Below are 27119 nucleotides of genomic sequence, written 5' to 3'. Positions count from 1 at the left end.
CATCTGGAAAACACTCACTGCCACAGCTTGTGATAATACATTTTTAAGAACATTTTTGAGAATCACCCCCCCCCCCCCCCCCCCACACACACACACACACACACACCTTCCCCCTTCCTCATCCCCCCAAACCAGCCCTGCCCCCCTCTTTCTCATAGGGATGAAACAAAAGCTTCGTTCGGCTCTAATAAAATTTAATTATTTTTTTCAAATGAATACGTAATAATTGGGATAATCAGAGAACTCATTTAAGTTGTGCGTTTTAATGTAAGTGTGTAAGTAAATGTTAATGTGCAGAGCATCGAGGGCGTATAAAGACAAGATATGCATCGGTTATTTTGTTTAACCATAGCACAGCCAGATCTCACCCGGATCCCCCAGGAATCCGCCGCTCCGGTGAGATGAAAAGCACCACTAAAAAGATCCCCCCCCCACCCCACCCGACCCCATCTCAGAGACCGGGGTAGTCGCCGCCACCACTGAGCGAGAGCCGACGCGAGCGCCACTTGATCGGCTGAGCGCTCCGTACGCTGCGCGCGTGAAAGGGCTGGGCTACGGGAGCGTGCGCGAGGGGAGGAGGGCTTTGCAGCTGCGGCGGCGCGTGATATTCTTCCGCGGGACAGTGACGCGGCCTTTTCCTTCCGACAACACTGGCCGAGTGCGGGCAGCCGTGCTGCTCAGGAACATCAGCTAATTCGTGTACAGTACGTTAAAAAAAGCGCTGTATTCGCAGTACCGCGGTGAGCTAGGGAGCATCCGGGCGCGTCTGTTCTCCTCTCCCAACTTTATTTTTTTTTTTTTTGCTTCCGCACGTTTCCGTTTGCTCTCTCGCCTTGAACGCTGAAGAAATATAATCCGGTTTGTGTTGCGCGCTGCGAAGCTAGCTAGCTACTTCTGGAGTGAGGCTCGGGCAGAATGGAGCTGATCGCAATCCTCGAAAAAACGGTCTCTCCAGGTGATTATACGCCGTCAAATGCTTTTGCGTTGTCAGTATATTGCATATTTTGTGTGGAATCGGGATATCGTATGACTATAACTGGCTCGATTTGTATTGAACTGGGTTAAGTTGTACAAAGTTGGGGGGAAAAGGAGGGAGGTGGGTAGGTACGTTACGGCCTGCTTGGCTAGCTGGCTAACTAGCCGACCACTCCGCGGAACCGGCTTCTCTGAGTGAGGATGCACATGCTCGCAAGCCTTACGGTTCGCGGAAACCAGCAGTTTTCATTAACTGTGTAAGAATAATTTCGCAGTCTGTGTGTTTGCCAAGATGTGTTGATAGCAATACTTAATTTGACCCGATTAGCCACCCAACGTTGGGTAGTTTGGTCTACAGACCCGTGTGTCGGCCTAGCTAGCAGACATGCAGTTAGCTGTAGCTACTGGGGTGTAACTGCCTGGCTAGCTAACATTGGGAAGGCCGAGTTGTGTTCGTGGGAAAAAACTTCGTTTCAGTGGCTGGATAGCTAAATCATTTTGTTGTAGAACGGCGAACTGTATATACATTTTCAGGTGGCTGAGTCATTTTAATTCAGGTTTGCTTGCTAATGTAGCTAGCTAGCGAAATAAGTGAGCTAGCCAGCTATCTGGTTGATGTAGCTAGCCACCCAAACGGATGTTGGCTAGCTACCAGGAATGCTAGTGTGGCACCGGGTGGCTAACAGTACTAGGTAGCTAGTTACAATAAATTGTGTTAGAAGTAGCTATTTCCCGGCCTGTGAGGATGGGACCTGGCTAACTACTACCTCATGGGGAAATGTCGAAGACCAGGAAAATGAATGAAGCCAGACCGTGCGGCTAACCGGCTATGCGTTTAGCCGTGAGTCACTTAAAAGCGGGAACCGGGTCTTTTGTTGAACGATTAAGACGTAGAGTTTTTATGCTAACTTTGGCGACGCTAGCCAGCTGCAATCAAATTAACGTTTCACTTATTTCCTTCTAGATCGAAATGAACTGGAGGCTGCGCAGAAGTTTCTGGAGCAGGCGGCGATCGAAAACTTGGTTTGTAGCTACATTTGTTTTCTGCTAAGAATAAGGATGTTCACCACGCCTTTCCAGTAGCTAGCTAGCTAGCTAAGTTACTAGCCAGCTGAATGATTTATGTAAGCTACGCTACTGAAAACCCGCCATGCCTGTGGAATCCACGCAATTGTGCTGTTTTAGCTAGCTAGGTAACTGCCGGTTCTGGTAAGGGGGGGAAGGTCATTCTTGAAGAAATAAGCCGGATGCTTGTCCTGCAGTGCACTGTCTCCCGGCTCTTGAAACGCATCCTTGCTGATTCTGAGGTCACAAATTAGAGCGGTTAGCCGGGGCTTTGAAGAGGTTAGGTTATGCAGTCAAACGCGACCTCCCTTTCTGCGCGCTACGTGTTTCTATCACTTTCACTTCCCATGTGTGACTACATTGCACTGTTATAAGGTGAAGGTTCAGAGAATCGCTAATAAACGGCTCAAACTTCCCGACGGTTTTTTTTCTTTCGTTTTAATAAAGCTGAAAGTATGACCCAGTTCAAACGCAATGTGTTTGCCACAAACGAACTTTCAAACAGCGTTTGAATCAAAATATCAAAGGCAGTAAAAGCATCGTTTCGATTTAACGGTAAAAAAGTAACCAAGTGAGATAACATTTGGAACATGTGCTGTACGACAGATGCCATAACCGTATGTCGGATGATATTTTACTGCGTTATTTCTTGCATTACAGAGCAGCTGTTAGTCAAATTAGAGTAGTGGTATTTGCAGAAAAACGGGCATTGGTTATTGATTTGCTCAACTGCTAGTCTGATGTGAGCTAGCTGGTAAGGCATTCCCCTTAATGAGTGGAATGTCAGTTGAGTGAAGTATCTAGCGTAATGGAATTTGTCTTCAGTAGCTGTACTGTGTATATTTCACTATGTACAGTTTGTCAGCAAATGTAAAGTAACAAATTTACGTTGCAGAACAAAAATGACAGAAATCCATTAGCTGAACAGACGTTTAGTAAAGTTGCTTACCTCGGAATCCCTGTAGATTGTCGAAAGGACGTTTACCATTTTAATTTTGGTCCAAATGGTGCCCAGTACAGTGCTAAAGCCACAATCAGTCTCTCCCATTTTCTGCCTTTTAAGTACAACACAATCAAGATATGTGCACCTGCTGGCACTGGTGTCTGAAGTTCACCTCTCAAGCACCTTTGTGCTAGATGCTGCTCCCACATCACTCTGGGTGAATGGAAATGTGTTAATGTGGTATAATGAGATGCAAATATAATGTGTGTATAAATAATTCCTGAAGTCCTTGAACACAGCATCTGAATGTTCCAAGTTGAAGTGCGTGCTCTGTGCTTGAAGCAGTAGTAATGAATGGAAACCAGGTCCAAAGTCTTTGTCGGTGGTTGTTTGTATTTATTGGTTGGTCATCCTGTCCAAGAAGTCTTTGGCGTTAGTTACTCTTGTATGGCTAGATGTAGTACTTGGCTAGCGAATTCAACATAATTTAGCAATTGTCGAATTAATGCACTTGATGGCTATTTTGCATAGTGTGGTTGTAAGCAAAGAGGAATCATTGATTGCATAACTACACGTTTACTGACAGAGGGATCAGTTTTTGGTTGAAGTTTGTGGTACACTCCATTTTCATCAGTCTTTGCATGTTTGCTTGTTATATTACATCTTTGTGTGGGTTGTACATTCGTAAAAACAGGTGTGCGTAAAGTTTTTTGAGCGCCCCCTAGTGCGGTGGATGGCTGTCTTTGGGTATATTTTGATGTATTTTTGTGGTTAAGAAGGTTCGGATGCTACAGAGCCAGTGTAGGCGTTTGCTGTCCACATACGTACACTCTGAAAAGATCAGTATTTGACAGTACTTTTGACTGTCTGCATGATGGTTGTTATATTCATCATGCTCAGGTAGATTTTATAGACCTTGTACATCTAGCCAAATATAGACTCCCAATCCAATTTAGTAGTATTTTCATATTCTACCTTAGTATTAATATATGCCTGATGCGTTCCCTCGCCAGCAGTCACATAACAAGGTTGAATATTCAATAAAGCCAAAAATGGCCTAATCTCAAAGAGCGTGAATTTGTTTTGCATGCATTTTTTTGATTACTTGAACACATTTGTCTGCAAGCCCCTTTTAATCTTGCAACCAGTGATTGTGACACCAAAATGGAGGTTTCTGAGTATTTGAGTCTGTTCTATAGGACATACGCACTAGTGCACACTCCTTTCAGTCAAAGCCCTTACAACTACTTGCTCTTTCTAATTATAAAGCAAGAATTCTTTTCCAACAGGTTGCTCATTACTGGTGAGTAATAGACTAAAGTATGGCATGGCTCCAGTCATTTTAGTACCCTTCCCCTTTATGTCTATAATGAAGGGAAAACTTCAGATTACATGAAAATGGATTTTGAGCTGTATGCTGAGGAGAAACGGACAAAAAATGACAGGAGCATATTTCACAGATGGAGAAATGGCCAAATCCCGTGCAGGTGGGCCCACCTAATTATCTCTGTAATGGGCACAAATGTAACCAAGCATATATTCAGACCTGAAAGAGGTAATTCGTAGATGAAGTATTTTCAACTCTATCAGTTTTGAGTGGGTCGAAAGTCTCTTGAGTGGGCATGTATAACGGTTAGGGAAACCCAGTTCCTTTGTCAAGGACACATGTAAAGATTGCCACTAGCTAATTGAAAAGGTGTTCTATAATCTTGTTTATTGGACTTAATTTCATGAGGCAAAAAATTGGGCGTAACTCAATACCCCAGCAAACTGGAATGTGTTATACTGTGAGGCAGAATAATGTTGCATTCTGCCATCTAAGAAAATGGAGGTATGTTAAGGTGTTCAGGATTTATATAGGAGTACACTAATTACCTTTAGAATATATAGTTATTGTAATGTTTATATAAATTTTTTGCATTATTAGAAATATTTGGTAGCAGATATCAGATTATTGGAATATCCCAAGAACAGATGAACAAATACACACAGAAGTGCGGATCATTTTACAAGAAAACTAAACTAGTTGCAAGGCAAAATAAGTAGTTTTTGCATTTCCAATAGAAACTGTTGTGGTTATTCTTTGTGTGATGATTAGTAGTGCTTTTTGGACGAGTTTGAACTTGAGGTGGTTGGTAAACTTAAACAGGATGAATTCACTTTTACATAAAATGATGTATTTGGTACTTATGTATTCAAACAATTTGACAGTTTTGAACAATTGATTTTGCTAATATGGCTATGTACTGCTAGCTAAGGCTAGCTATTATATTTTTATAGCAAGAAGCCAAACTGCCTGCTACTTGGCTGACTAGGTGTGTTATAGGTGTAACCAGTGGTAACTACAGTGTACTATTTAAATTGAAATGAAACAATGTTCTAATAAGTTTTATCCAAAAGGCTCACATTGATAAGAATTTCTATTTGATGGGTAAAATGTATGACTCATGTTCTAACTTGCTAACTACTGTAGTTTTGGCTTGGTGACTTTACCTTAGCTAGCTACAATCAGCTCTTTCAAAACTCCGCCACACAAACAAATCACACAAGGACAAAAATTTTTATTACTGATTTTTGGAACATAATTAAGAAGCAGGACAAGATCTTGTTGAATTGCCAAAGGGAAAATTATTAGCTAGCTAGCGAATGTCAGCTTGCTATCTAGTAATATGACAGTTATGACAAATATGACAATACGACAAACAGTTACTGCTTTGGCAGTTGTCTCTGAATTGGCATGGTCTGAATGGGTTATCCAGCCGTTTATTTCAGTCGCTGCTACCTTTAAAACCCCTCCATCTTTGTTTCCACTTACGGCTACCAGTGTGGGGAAAAGGTCCTTACCCTTTTTATTTCTCCCCCTTGCCAAGAGACGTGTGAGAGAGAGACCCAAGACAGTTAGTTAGCTTGTAGAACAAAAGCACACAAAGCATACCAGCACAGGTATTTCCAGACAGAGGTATCTTTGCACATATAGCCAGCCGGACAGACTAACCTCATCCCTACTGCAGTAACCACTTCCATACCCTTAAAACAGTAAGGTCCATCTTTTGAAACATCTACTGTGCATGTGTGGATGTAGATTTGTCTTGCTTTCATGTGGCGGACTGGTGTGGTGAATTGCAGTCGCCTCTTCGTGTTTATTGCCATTAGTGTCCGTGACCTGCGGATGGTTTGCAGAAGGGGGTTAACAGGGGTCTGACTCCTCGTCGCTCACCGCTGTGCTCTGATTTGCAGCCAACGTTCCTGGTGGAGCTGTCCAAGGTACTGGCCAACCCTGGGAACAGCCAGGTGGCACGCGTTGCAGCAGGGCTCCAGGTCAAAAACTCCCTCACCTCCAAGGACCCAGACGTGAAGACCCAGTACCAGCAGAGATGGCTGGCCATCGACAGCAACGCCCGTCGGGAGATCAAGAACTACGTGAGTCTACGCGTCTTGTTCTTATACACTTTTTAATGCAGGTACACAGTGATCGACTGGGTCATCATGCACCCCACTGAACACTCCTGGACCACTCAACTAAATGATCAGATTTTGAATGACATGGTCGTAAACATTAAAGCCATATTTAACATTGTCTGTGTGTTGCCTTAAACGTATCCAAATATGTATCAGTCAGATGGGAATCTGTCATGTGTGGTAAATGAGGAAATGATTGATACACTTCTGTAAATCATAGATGCTGAGTGGAAATGGTATGAACATAACTTTACAACACAATTACTGTCAAAAATGGATGCAGTATAAATGTGGTGAAGAGTGACAGATACATGGAGGTCCAAGGTGGTATCAGGCTGTTTTGCCAGTAACAGCTGATCCAAACAAGGCTGGCATCAGTTCACGACCAGTAAAATCAGGCCTGGCACCAATGAATGAGTGGATGAGTGGCCTGTTTTTTTTTAAATTATATATATATACCCACACACACCCGAGAAAGCACATCTGTTTACAGGTTCTTAATATGCCTGCTAAGCTTATTATCTATTATATTTTGCCCCACAAACCATACACAACTTTTATACTCAAATTGACATGAATAAGCATGATTTTAGTTGACTGAACACATCGCTGGATTCATCAGGAATAAATATGCTTGAAATGTAGTAGTGATGTGGTTAAAACTGTTGTCTTGCACCATTAAAGTGGAGCTGAGGTCTGATGAGTGGGGACGTTTTTATTAGTCATAGCATCCCAATCTAAATTGGCCAAAGGATGTAATTTTGAAAGAGTTCTCTGTAGACTGGCTTTATGTTCAAGACAGCACAAAGCAGCATTCCTTTTGACCAGTGTGGAACATTGGAAAATTCTGGAATAAAAAGCAATTGGGTTTGTGTTTTCCCACAGAGCCCCCTCAGCACCTTCATCTCTGGGGCCTGAATTAGAATAGCGTTTTGTCCATCGCTGCCTTTAACTGGTGATGCATGTCAAAGCACTTGCTGTTGTCATTGGTCGATGGAGAATCATGGGACCTTGCCCTAACGCCGCCACCTCCTCCCCTTGTCTCCAGGTCCTGCAGACCCTGGGCACAGAGACGTACCGGCCCAGCTCAGCCTCTCAGTGCGTGGCCGGCATCGCCTGCGCCGAGATCCCCGTCAACCAGTGGCCGGAGCTCATTCCCCAGCTGGTGGCCAACGTCACAGACCCCAGCAGCACGGAGCACATGAAGGAGTCCACCCTAGAGGCCATCGGTTACATCTGCCAGGACATTGTGAGTAGGCCTGAGCCAGTGTTTCGGTTTCAGCAGACCGTTGTGGCGCGAGAACAGTATCACTGTAGGCTTTTCCCATGTAAATAAACCGTTGGTTTATAAAATGTAAATTTTACGGCATTTAACAGCATTCCTTCTAACTTAAACATCAGAGCCTAAGAGTTACTGCTTGTTTCAAAACTACCCACAGGTGTCCGGAACTTTGACCTCGGCCGTAGATCCCTTTTCATTAAGCATAAACTTTTGCTATTTTTTTGTCTACATTGCATTCGTTTTGCACCACTTGAATTAGTTTTCAGTGAATGAATGAATTGTGCTCCATCCTGTCTGAAATGGTCCATCTTAACATGGTTCCAGAGTGTGCCTTGAGGGAAAACTTCCTTCATCCACTGATATTCTCTGTGCTCCTTTTTTCCCCCCCTCTACTGTAGGTTCCTATACTGTGTTCACTGCACAGCTGATACCCATACTGTTGATACTACACATTTTATGACCTGTTGAATATTAGTCCATATTGTTGTCTTTGAACCTTAGTGAATTGAACTGACCACTTCAGATTCACTTTTGCTTCCATTCATTAGGTCTTTTACTGTCCCCGATGGACAAGTTGTTTGGTGTAGCTACAGCAATGTAAAGAACGTTGGACGTGGAACAAAAACCCATTAACATGGAGGTGTCTGCGTACGTGTAATTCTCTCAAGCACTCATAAAAATGCAGTCGGACTAGATTAAAAGTGAGTACAGTGCAGGTCATGAATTAGTAAGATGGTTATAATAAATACAGCACTGTTGGAATAATTTATTGTATGAAAAGCTGATGAGGGTGATCATGCGTTGCATGACTGCTTGCAGTTGTGCTTTTCTGCAGTGATTACTGAGATTGCTTTAGGGACATGTGCTAAATTTACCCTATTGCTTTTTAAGACACTGAGTTGCCCAAATGGGAGCAGCTGAAGGTCCTTGTACAGGAGCTCCCAGTCATTTAAAAATGATTTGGATTCCCAGAGCATGTGCTTCTCATGTACTGTGGAGATCCTGACTCCTCACACCCACCCCAATAAATTTTGTGTCCCTTAAAGTATTTTCACCAGTGCGATCTGACCATTGACATTCAAGCAGGTAAATCTGCAAGGCAATGAAAATGTCTAAATGGACTCAGGGAATGAAGACCAAGGGTCACCATGGTTTTGACAATATGAAAATGGTTTCCTTCAGAAAAACTACCCTTTGGAATTTATTGTTGTGATGTATTGTGTGTGTTCAATGCTCCTAGGTATTTATAGGTCTCTTCAGACTCAAACTTTCCCGTAAATAATTCTGAAGAGGAGCTTTTTCTTAATTTGTTTTAAGAAACGCCATGTATTGAAATTATAAATCTACAAGCCTTGTTTACTTTGTTTCATGGAGAAGTCTGAATCACCAGCAGTACTTGAGGATATGTCTGCTGTCATGTTGATTTTTGTACAGTAACGTGTATAACAGAGGGGATGAATCACATGCCTAACGTGTGTAATAGTTGTTTAACCCTGTGCCCAGTTCATATATATATATATATATATATATATATATATATATTAAGATACAAAGTTGCAACCACCCATTTTTGCTTCTTCGGGTGATCTAATATTTGGCTATTTATGTTTAGCTAATATGGTATTACCAAAGATTCAGACGAAGTGGCATATTTACTGTCGTGGTTGATTTTTATCAAGGTATGAGACCTATGGGCCCAAAAATTAGTTTTGCAGTGGATACAGCTACACCTGTTAGAACACATGAAGTATTTCCCAAGACCAAGACAGCTGAAAATTAAAACGAAGGACGCCATGGAACTACACAGCACAGAATTATCGGACAGGCCCAATAATTTTTGCCGAGGCCTGAAGTACTGCTGTCCTTTTACCTGTCCCCGTGGCAACCCCTCTGTCTGCACATGCAGCTCTGGATGGTGGATATGAAAATCATGGCACCCTGCCGCACGTTTATCAGATTTCAGATCTTCATTTGCCATTGTCCCCCGGCTCACTCTATTCTGCAGCGCCGCCACGGTTTTAATCCCCGTCCACGCTGGGCCGAGGTGTCCCACGCTCCCGCTTCTCCCCGGCGTCGCCCTCCTAATCTCGCATTTCACCACCCCGCGTGCCTCTCCCGTCCTTTCTATTCCCGTGATAAACCTCTGATTTAACGAGGCTTTCACAGACACCAGTGCCCAAGGCCCTGCCTTTTTCACTTTTCCAGTTGTGCCGCTCTGTCCTCAAACCCAAATGCGGGGTGCTTTTTTTTCGATCGTGCTTCTCTCGGTTAGGTTGAAGCATAAGTGTAAACACAAGTGTGACGGGCTGGGATCAAGCTTTTGATCAAGCGTCTTGTGATGATGCTTTGACCTCAGTTGTCTTGCCGTACTAGTAAAAAGATGTGATTTCCCAAGACCTCGTTTGGAACTCGCCCATTAAAGGGTTAATTGTTATCCCGGGTGTCATGGATGAACCCAGTAACGGTATAGTCCTGAGTCTGACCCAGAAGGATGTTCCCCCTTGAATGGTGGAACACTGCTTTCACCTTGTAAGCCTGCGTGTCCGTTTCCCCTCAGGACCCAGAGCAGCTGCAAGAGAACGCCAACCAGATCCTGACCGCCATCATCCAGGGCATGCGAAAGGAGGAGCCCAGCAACAACGTCAAGCTGGCCGCCACCAACGCACTGCTCAACTCCCTGGAGTTCACCAAAGCAAACTTCGACAAAGAGGTGTGTGCCCCGATATCGGTGGGAGCTCGCCCCCCATGCCTCTGTGGCCACAGTGTGCTGTTTTAAGGAACAGGGCTCGTAACCCAAATTTCGTTGGTTCCGTTCCCCGTTGGACCAGTGCTGTACCCTTGGGCAAAGCACTTGACCTGAACTGGCCTCAGTAAATACCCAGCTGTGCAAGTGGACAGCATTTGTAAGCTTTGCGAGTCTGCTAAACAGATGTAATATAATGTTTTATTCAGTTTATTGATGAAGTCCAATGCTGATTCATTCTGTAAGTATGTCAGGTTGCATTCAGTTTCAGAATGAAGTCAGGCTCAGACTGAATATTGGCACATGGGAGTTTGCATGGTAAATAAAGATGAGCTTCCTGGTACATGAAGATGTTGGTCATGGCGAGCAGATACATCATAGTTTTTATCATCTTTGTAGTGTTTCTCTAACCACATGCTTTGGGGTGACGGTTTCTGGATGGTGTTATTGCCAACACCATATGCTTGCTTTATTAAATGTTTAATTTTAATAATTTGTATTTAAGCTGCATTCGAAGTACTGCAAGCCTGCTGGGAATATCAGATCTGATGTATTGAATATGATGTTGAACTTCCTAACCTGTCTGGTCTATGATGAGAGATCATGCACCACTCTGAAGGCTGATGTACAACCCAACCACATGATCTGAGACCCCAATAAAAGACAGTTACGGATGTACCTGTAGATGGCGCATGTACTTAAGTGTGTCGTGACAGTTTCTCATTCTGTTTTTTCCCCCCCCTCCACAGACCGAAAGACACTTTATAATGCAGGTAGTCTGTGAAGCAACGCAGTGCCCGGACACCAGAGTAAGTTCCCGCCGCCTCACTGTCCGCCCTCGTTTTCATCCAGAGGGAATGATATGCGCATGCCAGCGGCCTTACCTAAGCAGGAGCACAGTGCCAGGGCCGCACGGCGCGGCACACACCAGCACAGAGCTAGCAGAGTAGCAGCTATGCGCCGCTCGCAAATGAAAGCATCAAAACCTGCGCACTTGTCTTTTATTGTGTGGGTATCTGTAAACATTTGAGAGGTTTGCCACAAGATAATACACACATAATGTGTACGACGGAGTGTGACGTTAACGAACCGAAAGATTATTAAACTTTCATTAATGAAAGCAGATTTTCATTATACGTGGAAGGAGAATGTATTTAAAAAGTGTCCTGTCAAGCCAGTTATGGCTCGGCTCCTCTGCAGAAGTTATCTGACACTTGGTGGTTTGTATTACCTTCCTGTAGGTATTTTAGACTTTTCAATCTATGTCTTACAACATTTATTGTAAACACATCTACAAGTGAACAACAGTGCTTTTGTGGTGGGGGGGTGGGGTGTACTATGGGATTAAATGCTCTCAGCTTTAATGCTTCCATAGATTAAATGGTCTGTGCAAGATCGCTTTACAGACTGTATTTGTTGGCAGATTATCTCCAAGTTTACTTAAGCTTTTGACAAATTCCTACAAAATGGTGCCGTCTGTAGTAACTAGCCAGTTAGAATGTCGCTCATATGTTTCCGCAGGTACGAGTTGCTGCCTTACAGAATCTGGTGAAGATAATGTCACTGTATTATCAGTACATGGAGACGTACATGGGGCCTGCTCTGTTCGCAGTGAGTATCACGAGCTATGGATCTGTCCCCGTTTGCCACAACTGGCCTGTTTGAAAGTGAACTTCATATTTTTCTCTCCTCTCCCTTTTCAGATCACAATAGAAGCCATGAAAAGTGACATTGATGAAGTCGCCTTACAAGGAATCGAGTTCTGGTCCAACGTTTGTGACGAAGAGATGGACCTGGCTATAGAGGCGTCTGAAGTAAGGCCCTATATTAAACAGAACCAAATGTTGAAGTGCCCTGCTACCTGTTCAAAAGCACGGCCATTAGATATGCTAAGCCAGACCACATAAGATCCAATGGTTGCCATTTGTTAGCCACGTAGGTGAGGCTAATGGTACCTTTCTAGAGAAGTAGTTTACTTTTTGCTGCATTTACTCTTACGCATCCTACAGTTGGGCTTCCAGTGATTATTCTTGCTATGGCGTGTTATTGAATTACTGCATTCCAGCTGTTTGACTAACTTATTGCTGACACTGTGCGCTTAGCTGAAATGTTAAATTTCATAATCAGTTGTTTTTTCAAGCTATGTTCAAAGTACTTCAAGCCTGCTGAGAACGAGTATTGAATATGTACTTCCTAACCTGTCTGGTCTATGATGAGAGATCATGCACCACTCTGAAGGCTGATGCACACCCCAACCACATGATCTGAGACCCAAAAAAAGACGGTTATGGATGTACCTGGAGATGGCGCATGTACTTTGAAGTGTGTCACGAGTTTCACATTGCGGGTTTTTTCCCCTCCCCAGGCTGAAAAAAATGTATTAAGCAGGTAGTCTGAAGCTATGGGGCGTTACTGAATTATCTCATCTGTTTAGCTCCACTTCTGATTCTTTATTTCCCAGAGTGAGGCAGCGCCAGCACCATTCAACAAATGAAACCAGTTAGGCACCGATGCTCTGGTGCACACAGGGAGTTTGAGGATAATGTTTGATATGTGGGGATATCGGGTTGACCTGTGTTCGTTCCCCCAGGCATCTGAGCAGGGTAGACCTCCAGAACACACCAGCAAGTTCTATGCCAAAGGAGCCCTGCAGTACCTGGTGCCCATCCTTACTCAGACGCTCACCAAGCAGGTAAGGACAATGACGGTGTGTGAGCACAGGGTGTTGTGGGATGTGAAGTCCCCCAGTCATCCATGTTTGGAAATGCCTACTGTTCTTTAATTACGTAACTTAAATAAAGAGGTATGTGCCCTGATATTGATAGAGGCACATCCGTCCCCTTGTGGCCACAGTGTGCCGTCTGGTAACCCAAAGGTTGTCGCTTCCATTCCCCGCTGGGCCACCGCTGAACCCGTGGGCAGAGTACTAGACCCAAATTGACCTCAGTAAATACCCACCTGTGTAAATGGATTGCGTTCAGATGTAAGCTTTGCAAGTCTGCTGAACAGCTGTAATGTAATATAATCCGTTTTATTCCGTTTATTGATAAAGTCCAGTGCTGATTCATTCCCTAAGTATGTCAGGTTGCATTCTGTTTCAGAATGAAGTCAGGCTCAGACTAAATTTTGGCACATGGGAGTTTGCCTGGTACATGGTTGAGCTTGCAGATACATGAAGACGTTGGTCACGGCAAGCAGTGGATACATTAGTTATTAGTTTTTGCAGTTTTCATCTTTGTATTGTTCCTTTGTGTACCTGTTTTCAATCCCATCTAATGGAGTCACTTTAACTGTTAATGAATGGCTTTATTGCTGACACCATGTGTTTAGCTGAAATTTTAAATTTCATAATTGTAGTTTTAAGCAGTATTCAAAGTACTTCAAGCCTGCTGAGAACGAGTATTGAATATGTACTTCCTGACCTGTCTGGTCTATGATGAGAGATCATGCACCACTCTGAAAGCTGATGTACAACCCAACCACATGATCTGAGACCCACAAAAGACATGGTTATGGATGTACCTGTAGATAGCACGTGTACTTTGTAGTTGCCACAGTGAAGGATATTAGAAGCAACAAAATTGCTAAAGACACACAGCTTGCAGATCAAGCTGTTTAGAAAAAACTGAAGTAATTCAAGATTTAAGGTCTGTATGTAGGAAAAAAATTTGACACTTGTTTTGCACCTCATTCAGTATTGTAGTATGTGGTGGCAGCAGTAGTCAAAATAAATGTTTATTGTGATACAGACTTTGCTGAGGCATTAAAAAAGGTGAATGGGATGCTGGGAAATGTATCATGAGCATAGATCAGAGGGAATGAAATTACTGGAATCATGGCATGAAGGGATTCTCCCATGGGGAGTTTTTCATGTCGCAGATTCATATCAGTGGCCCACCTCCAATTTTAAAAAACTGAGGAAGTTTAATAAGAACTGGCTATTCAGCTCAGGTAGACTTACTGTCCTGCTTAGTCTAGTGCAGCTACCACTGTTAAAGCGCCTTTATCTCATTTTCTATGTCCTGTCCTGCCGACAGATCTCATCTTGAAGTCGCATCTGTTTTCCCCTTTATTAATCCTTTTTAAAAATTAAAACCTCAGTCAAAGCCCCTCTGACTCTCCTTTCACTGAGACGAAGCAGATCAGGTGTCTGGACTTCGCTTCATAACTCCTGTGTTTGATACCTGCAGCCACTTTTTCCCAGAGCTTCTGTATGTAATGTGTCCAGAACTGGAGACAGCGGACTAGATGTGCTGCAGATAAGTGCACAGACCTAAATTGTGTACGGTAGCACTTCTGATGAATGTGCGATACCGTGGGATCTCAGTCCTGTTCTTCCTGCCCCTTCAGCAATAGTAGCATTCCACCGGTGCTTTAGTAAATCCTGCTGCCTAGTAAGCTACTGACAGGTGCAGCACTGTGTGCCCTGTTGGAAAATGAGAGGCCGTGAGGGTGAGACGCTGCTGTGTTTGGGCGCAGGACGAGAACGACGACGATGACGACTGGAACCCCTGCAAGGCGGCCGGCGTGTGCCTGATGCTGCTGGCCACCTGCTGCGAAGACGACGTGGTGCCGCACGTGCTGCCCTTCATCAAGGAGCACATCAAGCACCCGGACTGGCGCTACCGCGACGCCTCCGTCATGGCCTTCGGCTCCATCCTGGAGGGCCCCGAGCTCAACCAGCTCAAACCGCTCGTCATCCAGGTAACTCGCTCGCATCACGCGTCATTCAGGTAACTCGCTCAAACCGCTCGTCATTCAGGTAACTCGCTCAAACCGCTCGTCCAGTTAACGCTCAAACCGGATGCCGTGCAAGTAACACTCCAACCTCTTGATGTCTAGGTAATGCTCAAACTGCTTGTTATGTAGGTAGCACTGTCACACTGCTCCTCTAGGTGTCAGGCCGTTTGTCATCCATGTTACTCACTCAAACATTTGTCGTCTCCGTAATCAGGTCGGGTAACTGTGTGTGTGTGTGTGTGTGTCTCGCAGGCGATGCCCACGCTCATCGAGCTGATGAAGGACCCCAGCGTGGTGGTGAGGGACACCACGGCCTGGACGGTGGGCCGCATCTGCGAGCTGCTCCCCGAGGCCGCCATCAACGAGGTTTACCTGGCGCCGCTGCTGCAGTGCCTGATCGAGGGCCTGGGAGCAGAGCCGCGCGTGGCCTCCAACGTGTGCTGGGTAATCTCCCCCGCCTCTCATAGCCAAACACGCGGCCCCTCCTCACACCTGCGTCTCACCGGCTGCTCATAGCCAAACACACGGTCTCTCCTCACACCTGCGTCTCACCGGCTGCTCATAGCCAAACACACAGTGTCCTGCTAGTATCCGGGACAGAATGAGTGCTGCCATAAGTGCCACTCAGGTGGTGGTGTGGAAACACTCTGTGGAGGCAGTAGATAAACTGTATGTTGTCATTGTATCATTCCTGTAACCGCATGCCAGTTTTCACTACCATATAATGTGGTCACAGTTTGTGTGGCTTTATTGTTGACACCAGCTACTGAGAATAACTATGGAATATGATGAACTTCCTAACCTGTCTGGTCTGTGATGAGAGATCATGCACCACTCTGAAGGCTGATGTACAACCCAACCACATGATCTGAGACCCACAAGACACGGTTATGGACATATCTGGAGATGCCATATGTACTTTTGAGTTGCCTTAATGAGGGACATTAGAAGCAACAAAGTTGTAGATCAAGCTGTTTAGAAATAACTGTTTTTTATTAGTATTTCAAAATTTAAGGACTGTATCCAGGAAATTTGAACTTGTTTTATACTGCATTCAGTATTATAGTATGCGGTGGCAGCAGTAGTCTTAATGATGATCAGGATCCAGATATTGCTGAAGCATTAAAAAGGGCAAATGGGATGCTGGGAGATGTAGCATGAGGCATAGATCAGAGGAAGTGAAATGAATGGAATGAAAGCGTGAAGGGATGCTCCCAGGGGGAGTTTCTCATGTCGCAGATTCGTATCAGTGGCCGTCCCCCGTTTTAAAAGCTGAGGACGGAACGAGTGCTGCCGTAAGTTCTACTCAGGCGAGGGTGTGGAAGCCCTCTGGGTGAAGCTTCATGAACGGTTTACCTGCGGCGTGCTGCATGTGACTCATGGCTTTACACTGCGCATCTCTCACCCTGGCTGCTCCGCGCTGCGTTTCAGGCCTTCTCCAGCCTGGCAGAGGCCGCCTACGAAGCAGCTGATGCTGCTGAGGACCAGGAGGAGCCCAGCACCTACTGCTTGTCGTCGTCTTTTGAGATTATCGTACAGAAGCTGCTGGAGACCACAGACAGGTACGCAGGACCACCTTCCTCTGGACCAGCTCCGCCTCACACTGCGCCGTCTACATAGGATGAGTGATGAAAGTGAAGTGATGCTCTTAAGTGTTCAGTCAGTACAAAGAGAAACCGTAGTGTACATATTTCTGTAATTCTTCGGAGTTCGACCCAAAAGAAACAGAATTTTTTTAACCATCTGGTAATAAAAGTATTTTACTGTGTGGATGCCATCCAAGGTAGTTCCATTACATTCCTCAGAAGCAGGACCAAAATATGGAAAACTATCAAATTTTAAAATGTGTGCCTTTTGAGTCCCTTTTGAAGGTGCTCATTGGCATAAATGAATCAGTTGCAATGTCTAGGATCGAGAACCTTAACTTGCACATTCCCCATTTCATTTTAGCCAGTTGGGATTTTCCACCATATAGGCAAAAAATTTTATGGATGAAAGGTCTCTCTCCCCTCTGCAAAATTTTTTACAAGAAAATGTACACCCCTTCTGTCAACTTGCAGAAATCAAGTCCCTTCTCCTCAACAGTGGTTGCCATGGGCCAGTCTGTCAGCGTTTGTGCATAATGTGCAAATGAGTAGACATTGTTTACAGTTTGGTCTGTTGCTGACAGATTGGGCATGTAGATATTGGAGGCCGTCAGTACACAGTAGTTTACTGCAGTCTGTTAAATGCGGCTGCCACCAGCAAGGGTGCGTCATTCTCCCCACAGTCATTGTCATGTTCTTATCATGAATTGCTGAACCGATGTGTGCAAAATCTGGCATGCATAATTGATGGGCGGGCCTTTATCAGTTAGCTTGTAGGTGAGCCAATCAAATTGCTGCGGCAGTTGCAAGGCGGTAAATCCTTCAGTATTGTGAAGGACTTAGCGAAATATCTCCTCAGCGAATTTTATGTCACAGGCTTCTTTGTGGCAAGTCCTGTTTGGTTTTCCACTGACTCTGACTCGCGGACATGGGATGCCTGCATTATCAGCATATGAAGAATTGAATAAACCTTCTGCTGAACCCAGTTTGAGCTCCCACCGATAGATTACTCTAACCAGTCTTAATTACGGTTAAAACTAGGTTTTACTTAATTGTCCTTTTGTTGCAATTGTTAAATATCACTTGCTTTTGTATACAAGAGATAGATATAGATAGATATATGTAGAATGATATACTAATGCTAGGCTTCAGGCACAATGATTTTTTTCTGGGGCTATGGAGAGATAAGACTTATTCCTGACTGTTTAGGTCAGCGATTCTCAAACCTCTCTTGGTGTACCCCCTTGTTGATCATTTGAATCAGCTGCGTTGGAGCAGGGAAGGATCTAAAACATGCAGGACAGGGGTCCTCCAGGAGAGGTCTGGGAAACGCTGGTCTAGGTGCAGTCTTCCTAGATGTAGACACTGCTCCTAAAAACAAGTCTTAACACACCCTGTTAAGGTCAATACCAATGTTTTCCACAAGGGGGACCCCATGATCTACTGAGCTCACTGCTTTAGAGTCCATGTAGATCCACCGTCTTTATACTGTTTTCAGCATTTTTTATTTAATCTGTAAAGTTTAACACATGAGCACCTATATTTGTCATCAGCATGCACTCCCTAGTTCTGTATACTGTACACATTTGTTTAAAAAATAGAAAAGGCGTTTGTAGTGACCTCGGATCCCATGTGCATCATTCAGGCCCGACGGGCACCAGAATAACCTGAGGAGTGCAGCATATGAAGCCTTAATGGAGATTGTGAAGAACAGCGCCAAGGACTGCTACCCCGCCGTACAGAAGACCACGCTGGTGATCATGGAGCGGTTACAGCAAGTGCTGCAGATGGAGGTGGGTGTCTGCAGGCCAGGTGTGCGCACACCGCTAAAGTTTAAATCTGTGCAGTGCGGACCCGGAGCCTTTGTGCTGGCTAACACATCTGCTGTTTAATTGGTATGAAGAAAAGAACGTCCAGCCCAGTAACGACGCGCCAACAGATCTTTGGATTCGGAGATGAGTTTCGCTTCGGCGCCGACCTTCTCCATCTGTGGTCGTTGGGCGTATCAGATTGTCCCAGTACGTTTTTAGCTTTCCAGAACGCCTGGAAGCCTGTTTGTTTGCCCTCTGGTTGTCTCCCTCGCAGACAGACATAGTCCAGTTTGGATGTCACTGTGTGAGCGCTCATGATGTTTTCCAAACAGTCAACCTTGCGCCACACCCAGGATAGGTGAAAGTGTTTTGTGAAGCCTCGAAGTTTGGTCAGAGCTATGTTGGCTGTTAATTTGTGATCTGTATGTAGTGCCAGAATGTAATGGGGCAGCAATACACACAATGTCTGTCCCCCACAGCTGTATTTATACATACACCTTGGGGGGGGCTGTCCAGTTAAAGTGAAGGGACAGTATCTGTGCAGCTTGATTTGTCAGCTACATGCCTTGGAATTGTAGTGGTGCATTCCCATACACTGTTAATGCAGCTTTTTTTCCTGAGCTGTTCTCTTGTGTCTGCACTTCACTATGTGAAATTGGCAGCTTCGCATGCATTCTGAATGTACATGTGTGGCTAAGGTTCATAATGACATTACTTAGGTCATTACACCACAGTCTCACATAAGTGGGTCATATGTGTTAGCTGCTGTATTGCATTTGAATATATTAGAATGTATGAAAAGTCAGTTGAGATGAATTTCTCCCCATCTGTTACTCGTATGCCCTTCAAATCTTGTGTACTGGCTCATGATTTTACATCCCGTTGTCTGCTGAAATGTGCATTCTCAGGCACTCTGGTGGCCATGTTGTGAATGGGTAGTATATTTGTACCTTGAAAAAGGCCATCTTTGCTGATCCGTCATTTGCAGCACCATCAGTTACCACTGCTTTCAGAATGTGATGTTTTTCATGTACATCAAATGTAACCTGGATTGGGTATCCATATTGTGCCACACAAGACACAAATGTGGGAATAAAATGCAGCATTTTTTATTCTGACACTCGTGTAACCTTCCGAGCTTATAAATTCATAATGTGACATCACTTTGACTGCACTAGATTTGGCACTTTTGGGTCATTCTGCCTTGGCAGCCATATTTTGTGTGGTGAATATCAGTGACTGAAAACTCTCCTGCTCCTTTTATGCCTGCTACCTTCAGATCTTGCATATAAGTCCATATTTTGACATCCCTTTGCTATGTTAATACGAACGTGCTCGGTGCAAAGGCAAGGTGGTTATGCTGAATAGTAGGTATGCTAAGTTGCCTCCACACAGCAGTAAGTCTCTTGCCTTGGTTATTCTGTCAGATTCTTTTCTTGCTTCCTCCAATGTTGCAAATTTAGGTCTGCAGATTGAAATGTACAGTGGCATAGTCAGTCAGTTAAGAGAGTTGCAAATGAATGTTCTCTAATCCCTAATCCTCCCCCCCAAACAGTCTCACATCCAGAGCACATCAGACCGAATCCAGTTCAACGACCTGCAGTCTTTGCTGTGCGCAACTCTGCAGGTAAGAGACACGTGTTTGCTCCTGATCTGCGAATATGCGAGGCGCTCAGGTGAACTGTGAAGTCTGGAAGCCGGCACTCCAAAAGAAAATGTCCGCACCCCTGACTGAATCCATCCCTGTCCCTTGTAGCCAGAGAGGAACGACAGGATCATCAGTTCACACGGCCCTTCAGCCATTTTGTCAGTGAAAGATTAGATTTAGCTAATCAAATATTCCAATTTGAGCGAGTGGTCTTGGAGGAAATGTGAGGCTGCCTGATTGCTGTTGAAAGTGTGTGTAAAACTAGAACTTTTTACATGTGGTCCGTGATCTTTATTCAGCCAGTTGATATTTAAAGTGGTTATGTGCCATTTACAGTTACATGTATGTACGTAAAATGCTACTTTTGATTTGCAATTCCTGCATCCAGCATAGAATTGTTACATACTCACAGTGATGGGTCTCAATGCAGACAGTGAAGTGTGTGTGTGTGTGTGTGTGCGTGCGTGCGTGAGAGGAGGGGGCTCCTAACACTGACAGTGATGGGTGTGGCTGTTCTGACCGCCGCCTCTCCCCCCTCTGCGCAGAACGTGCTGCGGAAGGTGCAGCACCAGGACGCGCTGCAGATTTCGGACGTGGTGATGGCCTCGCTGCTGCGCATGTTCCAGAGCACGGCTGGGTCCGGGGGTGTGCAGGAGGACGCCCTCATGGCCGTCAGCACCCTCGTGGAAGGTGGGCAGCGGGGGCACGCTCGCGTCTCCCACCCCTACAGGGGGGAGCTAGACTGGCTAAACCATCGCACTCACCTGCTTAAATCGCCTTAATGCTAAAGAACACCGCTGCCCTGATGGGCCTGTGTTAGTCCTCATCCAGAGATCGACTTAACTCGTCAGTTTCTGTCCTCACTTAATCCGCTTGGTAGGGTGATCAGCGTGTTATTGAATAGCAGGGGTTTGCACCATGACGTTAGTATAATCTTTACATTTTTACTCTCTTCCAGTTCTGGGAAGTGATTTCTTAAAATACATGGATGCATTCAAACCTTTCCTTGGTATTGGACTGAAGAATTACGCCGAGTATCAGGTGGGTCTCTTTCACTTGAGTCCACTGTTACTGGTATGTAGTTTCTGGGATAACTGGAGAATTTGTTGTGGGAGGAGAGGGTAGAGGATTACTTAGGCTTAAGGATAGCCAGCTAATTAAGACTGTATGTTAGTTTAATCAGGAGAGTACATGTTTAGACATCTGTACCTTGACTGTCACCTGACAGGTCAAACATGTACATGTTTGTCTTCACGGGCAGCATTTCCTTTCTCCAAATACTGCTGTATTGCTGTCACCTTGTGTTTTACCAGGGCATTTTCATTGAGGGCACATGACTTATATGCTGAAGTTTGCAGTGGAATTGGAGTTGTCCACAAAGACGTGCACCCATAGTTAGGTCTTTATGAGCGTATTGTAGAAGCCTTTCCTTCCTGGCTGACACTTTGCGCTCTCTGCCCAGGTGTGTCTGGCGGCCGTGGGCCTGGTGTGTGACCTGTGCCGAGCGCTGATGACCAACATCCTGCCTTACTGTGACGAGATCATGCAGCTGCTGCTGGAGAACCTGGGCGTAAGTCTGCACCTGCAGCCCGAACTCCCTCGTGACCCAGGGGTCCCGCATGGCTCATGACACAGGGGCGGTGAATTGGTTTGCTCTGTGAATGAGCTGTTGCCAGCATTAAAGACCCAAAGCTGGAGATCAGATGCGGCCTTATTACGATGGCTGTCTGCCCTGATTGAACAGCACTGTGGGACCACTGCAACTTTATGAATGTTGGGTAATTTTCTCTGTTGCTGTAATGTTCATCCCTGTTCTCCTTAAGTGCAGGCAAGGTGCTTTGCAAATAAAATTTAATAGTAACCCTGACAGCTGTTCCTCCTACTGTTGGAAGCCCTAGCATGTGGGATTTTAGGCTGTCATAGATTATAGCCGGTGTTCACTTATGTGAAAGTAGCAGGGCTCCTTCCCATGAGTCCTGCCCTTTGAGACCCGACATGCATGCAGTTTGTGCTCTGGTTCAGCGCTGAAGGTCGCCTGCGGCTTTGTGCGGTCACATCTGGGGCACTGAGTCTGTTCCCCTCCCTCTCCGCAGAACGAGAATGTACACAGGTCTGTGAAGCCCCAGATTCTGTCTGCATTCGGAGACATCGCTCTTGCCATCGGGGGCGAGTTCAAGAAGTACCTGGAGATTGTGCTGGACACCCTGCAGCAGGCATCGCAGGCCCAGGTGGATAAGGTCAGTCCACCGGGCCCAGTCCATCACCCTGTTTGCCGTACCTCCTCCCCCTAGTCCCCTCACCCTGCACCAGTCCCCATTCTCACCTATTCCCTCACTCTCACCCTCCCATTTTGTAGCCCTATCCCATTTCCCTCTTTCTCTCACACTCTCTCTCTCCCCCTCTCCCCCCTGCTCTACCCCTAATCCTTCATGTTGTCTCTCTTTCTCCCTTAACTCAGATTCAGGCTTACATTACTGACCTTAAAAATGTTGCTTGGTTTGGCACCTCGTTGCATCACCTTTAGGTCTAGTACAGTCCCCCCGCACAGTCTCTACTCCATGTTTGGTTCAAGCCATGAAGCAGTGCTTTAGTGAGACCGATATATTGTCAGGAGGTGATTAATGCCCTTTTAAACTTCATAATCTTTACTGCTTCCTACAGAGCTGTAGCAAATTGTATTGCATATGAACTGTTCTCTACCCCTTCCCACTTTGAGGATATTAATTCAGGATAGAATGGTAGAAGTATTATTGTTGCATTTTATGCTTAGTGCCCAGACAGAGGCCCAAAATACAGACTTATTGTACTTGAGCAGTGGTGGAATTTTATGTATTGAAATTTTTTTCCATTTATCAACAATGTCCTTGCTCCTCGCAGACTGACTATGACATGGTGGACTACTTGAATGAGCTACGGGAAGGTTGCCTGGAGGCCTACACTGGGATTATTCAGGGCCTGAAAGGGGACCAGGAAAACGTGCATCGTAAGTGCCGTGCGCTCAATCTCTGCTGTTGGGGTGTTCATTTACATCTGGGGGAAAAATGACTTCTCCCCGACAACCGTTCCTCCTACTGCTCCGAGCCCTAGCACTTGGGATTTTAGGTTGTCGCAGATTATAGCGGGTCTTCTTCACTCAGTGTTCATGAGGTAGCGGGGCTGCCACTTTGGACACTGGATTTTGCGGGACCCAACACTGCGTCGTATGGATGTACATGCATACGTGTGTGTGGTGGTAACTAACAGTTTCTGTGAGCGTTAGTGAGGATGGGCCTGTGATGCGTCTTGTCTCCCCAGCGGACGTGATGCTGGTGCAGCCGCGTGTGGAGTTCATCCTGTCCTTCATCCACCACATCGCTGAGGATGAGGACCATTCTGACGGAGTCGTAGCCAACGCTGCTGGACTTATAGGGTGACTCTTTGTCTATATTTCGTAAGGTGACCAGTAAGACTGTTCGATTTGCTCTCTGTTCCATTGATTTGGATCAGATTTATTCGCTTTGATAATGATGACCATCACCTGTACTTGGCAGGTTTTGAGCTCATACTGTATTCATAATGGATTTGTCTGCAACACACTTCATGGCTTGCGGATTACCCTGACACTGCAGTGTGGTGAAAGGAAGTGAAGGGAGTCAAACATCAGCCTGTAGCTGCTTGTGTGTTGAAAATAGTCACTGATATGAAGGGCTCCCGATGCAGATTATGACCTGAGCATATCTCTCTGCTGCCGTCAGCATTTTACTGTGACGTTTATTCCCAGCATAGATGTGGTTTTGCCACTGTTGTGCTTGGCCCAGTTTTGCTGAAGCGTGCATGGGGTTAGCTCACTGCTCTTGCATGGGTGGAGTGAGTTGCTGTGTGTGCGTGGGTGAAGTTGGGCTCTAATGAATGTGCAGGCGCAAAAGGTCTGTCCTCCTTTCAGTTTGCAAGAATACCATTTCAAACACTAAAAATCTGAGCCGAAACTTGAACCTGAACCATTTCTCCTGCATACATATTTGTCCTGTCCAGTCTGGCTGTGAGTGGTGTGTCTGAGACTCACTCTGGCCCGCTCTCCATCGCAGAGACCTGTGTACGGCCTTTGGGAAGGACGTCATGAAGCTGGTGGAGGTACGGCCCCTCATCAACGAGCTGCTGACTGAGGGCAGGAGATCGAAGACCAGCAAAACCAAGACCCTGGCCACCTGGGCCACCAAGGAGCTGCGCAAGCTAAAGAACCAGGCCTGGTGAGCCCCCGCCGGCACAGGGAGGGAGCTTTAGGACAGCACTTGAGCACTTGGTTTGAGAATAGTTGTTGCCCTTAACATCTTCGCTTTGCTAATAAATGACAGTAGCTTTTCCTTGCTCTTCAGATGGCTAACTAGCTCCATCTCAAGCTAAAGGCGTCAGTTTTTCCTGAAGTGCATAATGTTGGTGGCATACTCGAACATGGTGGATCTGAAAGTTCAGCAGACTTTATGGCAAGGAAGATACTTAAAAAAGAGAAGGAAATGGGTGACAGTCTTGCATCTGGTTTGTTCTGGTCGTGCATCCCATAATTTATGGTCCTACACTGAAAAAGCAAGGTCACCCACTATGGGCATCTAAGATCTGTGTGGCATGTGCAAGGTCAGTGGCGCTGAAATATACCCTGGGCTGAGGGTATGTGAAGTCTTCAGTAATGAGGAGAGTTGCAGACTTCTAAGAACAACCGGTAGCCAAAACTAGAGAAGCCAAAGCTCTAATGTGTTCTGTGTCTTTTAGGAGTGTAGCAGCTGTATTCTCTGTGGGTTTCAGCAGGGACAAATCATAGCTGTGTAGGCAAGAAGAAAGGGCATCGCAATGGTGCAGCCTGCAGGAGATAAAGGAATGGATGACTGCTTCAGTGTCTCCTAAGGATAAAAACGGACTAATTTTAGATACGTTTTGAAGCTGATAATGGCAGTCTGATACCTTGCTGATGTGTTTTTGAAAGGACAAATTACTATCAAAAATGACACCTGGGTACTTTCCTTTTGGATTCTGGGCAAAGGGGGGGGGGGGGTGCAGATTTAACTGAAGTATTTATCATTCGAGCTTTCAAATCTTTCAAGAGTGCTTAAGTTGACTATTTCATTGAAATATATTTGACATCCAGTGCTTCATATCAGAGACGACTATGTAGAGGAGGGACACCACTTGATTTAAGACAGCTGGGTATCATCTGCACTGCAGTGAATTGAGATACTGTTTATAGATCGTATAACCTAGGGGCAGCTTGTAGCTGGACAGCGGGACTGCCCTGAAATAGAACCCTGAGGGACTCCCAAAAAAGGCATCTGGGCAGGAACTGTATTCAGTATTAATAGAAAAGGAGGAAAATTCTCCAGATTCAAAGGTGGTCAGCTGTTTAAAAATTCTCAAGATTTTAGAAGTGAAAGGAGGAGTAAAAATAAATATTGAGATGGCTCTGTAATTTAGACCAAAGACAGCAAGGCTTTTTTCATAGTTCATACCCTAGCAAATTTAACAAAGGCCCTTTGCTATTGACAATAGTGGGACAAGGGACACAAAGTCATGAGGATGTCATTGCATACTGATTGTTCCTTCAGCAGTATTGTGGGGACGGGTTGGGTTAACCTTGTTAGCTGTCGTGGGTTAACATGCAACAAGATGCTGTTTTTAAACTGGAAATGATAGGAAATGGATTTTAATGGGTTTGTTCCCACAGTGATTATATAGTGATTTTAGTCTTTGCTGTGCATAAAAAGTTGATGAAATAGCTGAGATGGTGACTTTCTTCTTTGTCCTGTCGGGTAAAGTATCATTACGTAAACATCTTTATTTTGTTTTACACTTGGAAGTGTGAGGACAAGTGTTGTCTTATGCCTCTCAATAAATGAACAGATGTATGTTGATGGAGCAAATACCAGAGAGGCCGATGTTAAGAAGTGCTGTAAGTGGTACGGGAGGATCCTTTGATGCCTTTTGGGCTTGCCAGTAGCACGCTAGGCTTGTCTCACCATAGCAGCCTCAGTGTAGTGGTGGTTTCGCACCAGCGTTGGTGATCTGCGGCAGTGACTCCGGGCTGGCCGGGGCATCGGATCACAAAGCGTACGTTCCTGCATTATTAACGCCTGCTTCTCCCTCTCCCTCCCCGCAGATTGCACCCTGGTCAGGAGAACATGCTGAGAATGCCCCACTGGAATTTCTTCTGTCTTTTCGCAAAACGAGTTAAAGCAGAAGTGAAGAGTGTGCTGAGATGTGAGTGTCTGAGAATGTAAGAGTGAGTGAGTGAGGCTTTATACCATACCACCTTCTGAGTACAATTCCAGCCGTTGCCGCTCCGCAGCGTCCACTCGGCCACCACCAGACTGAATCAGACACGACGACATGGACACCACAATCTGGACAGCTGTAGCCAGCTAGTTCAGGAGCTCTTAAACCAAGATCAGTCAGCGACAGGGAAAAAAAAGGATTACCAGAGTAGACAAAAAAAAAACTGCCAAACATGGAGTTTCTTTTCCGCAAAACAAAAGGACTTGACTTTTTTGCTCTTTGACTGGTCTGTGGGAAGACTTTTTACAAGCACTTCAGGGTGCGGACTTCAAATGGAGAAACGAGAATTTAAACAGATGCATTTTAATTGAGAAATGATTTTGGATAGCAAAATTGGTTGCGCTGCTGGAGTTGAAGAAGGCTTAAATGGGGGAAACGAGAAAAGACTACAATTGGATGTGGTGGCCCGTCTCCTTTGACATGTCTGTGTAAGCCGTTTGCCTTGTTCTTGCATGGGAGACCTGCTGAACTTGGCCTGGCCATGAGAAGCAAGTGTGTTTGTGTGAGTGAGAGAGAGGAATCCACTCTCTTCACTTCCCAGTAATAGAGAAAAAACTCAATGCAAATACA

General features: G+C 45.2%; 1 protein-coding gene and 1 non-coding gene across 2 annotated transcripts; both read left to right on the top strand.

The window, feature by feature from the left end:
• The first annotated feature begins 632 nt into the window (after positions 1–632).
• kpnb1 (karyopherin (importin) beta 1) lies at positions 633–27119 on the top strand. Its single transcript, XM_036553251.1, has 22 exons — positions 633–955; positions 1940–1998; positions 6221–6403; positions 7491–7691; positions 10282–10434; positions 11217–11276; positions 11989–12078; positions 12171–12281; positions 13058–13159; positions 14947–15171; positions 15460–15651; positions 16639–16769; positions 18439–18586; positions 20160–20231; positions 20798–20942; positions 21211–21293; positions 21715–21822; positions 22346–22489; positions 23130–23235; positions 23547–23661; positions 24317–24478; positions 26374–27119. Coding segments are annotated over exons 1-22 (2631 nt in total). The 5' UTR covers positions 633–915; the 3' UTR covers positions 26375–27119.
• On the top strand, positions 23306–23448 carry LOC118795240. Its single transcript, XR_005005806.1, has one exon. It is a non-coding gene; the product is annotated as a small nucleolar RNA SNORA79 (small nucleolar RNA).

The sequence above is a fragment of the Megalops cyprinoides genome, chromosome 19, assembly GCF_013368585.1.
Source record: "Megalops cyprinoides isolate fMegCyp1 chromosome 19, fMegCyp1.pri, whole genome shotgun sequence".
NCBI classification, from domain to species: domain Eukaryota; kingdom Metazoa; phylum Chordata; class Actinopteri; order Elopiformes; family Megalopidae; genus Megalops; species Megalops cyprinoides.
The sequence above is the reverse complement of the archived record's forward strand: the minus strand, read 5'-3'. Positions and strand labels throughout refer to the sequence as shown.

What these genes read in the sequence shown, in the direction of transcription:
- kpnb1 (XM_036553251.1), top strand. Translation starts at nt 916, where the DNA reads ATGGAGCTGATCGCAATCCTCGAAAAAACGGTCTCTCCAG. An exon ending in TGGCTATAGAGGCGTCTGAA is followed by an intron (nt 12,282 to 13,057) that starts GTAAGGCCCTAT and finishes TCGTTCCCCCAG; the next exon opens with GCATCTGAGCAGGGTAGACC. An exon ending in AGCAAGTGCTGCAGATGGAG is followed by an intron (nt 18,587 to 20,159) that starts GTGGGTGTCTGC and finishes CCCCCCAAACAG; the next exon opens with TCTCACATCCAGAGCACATC.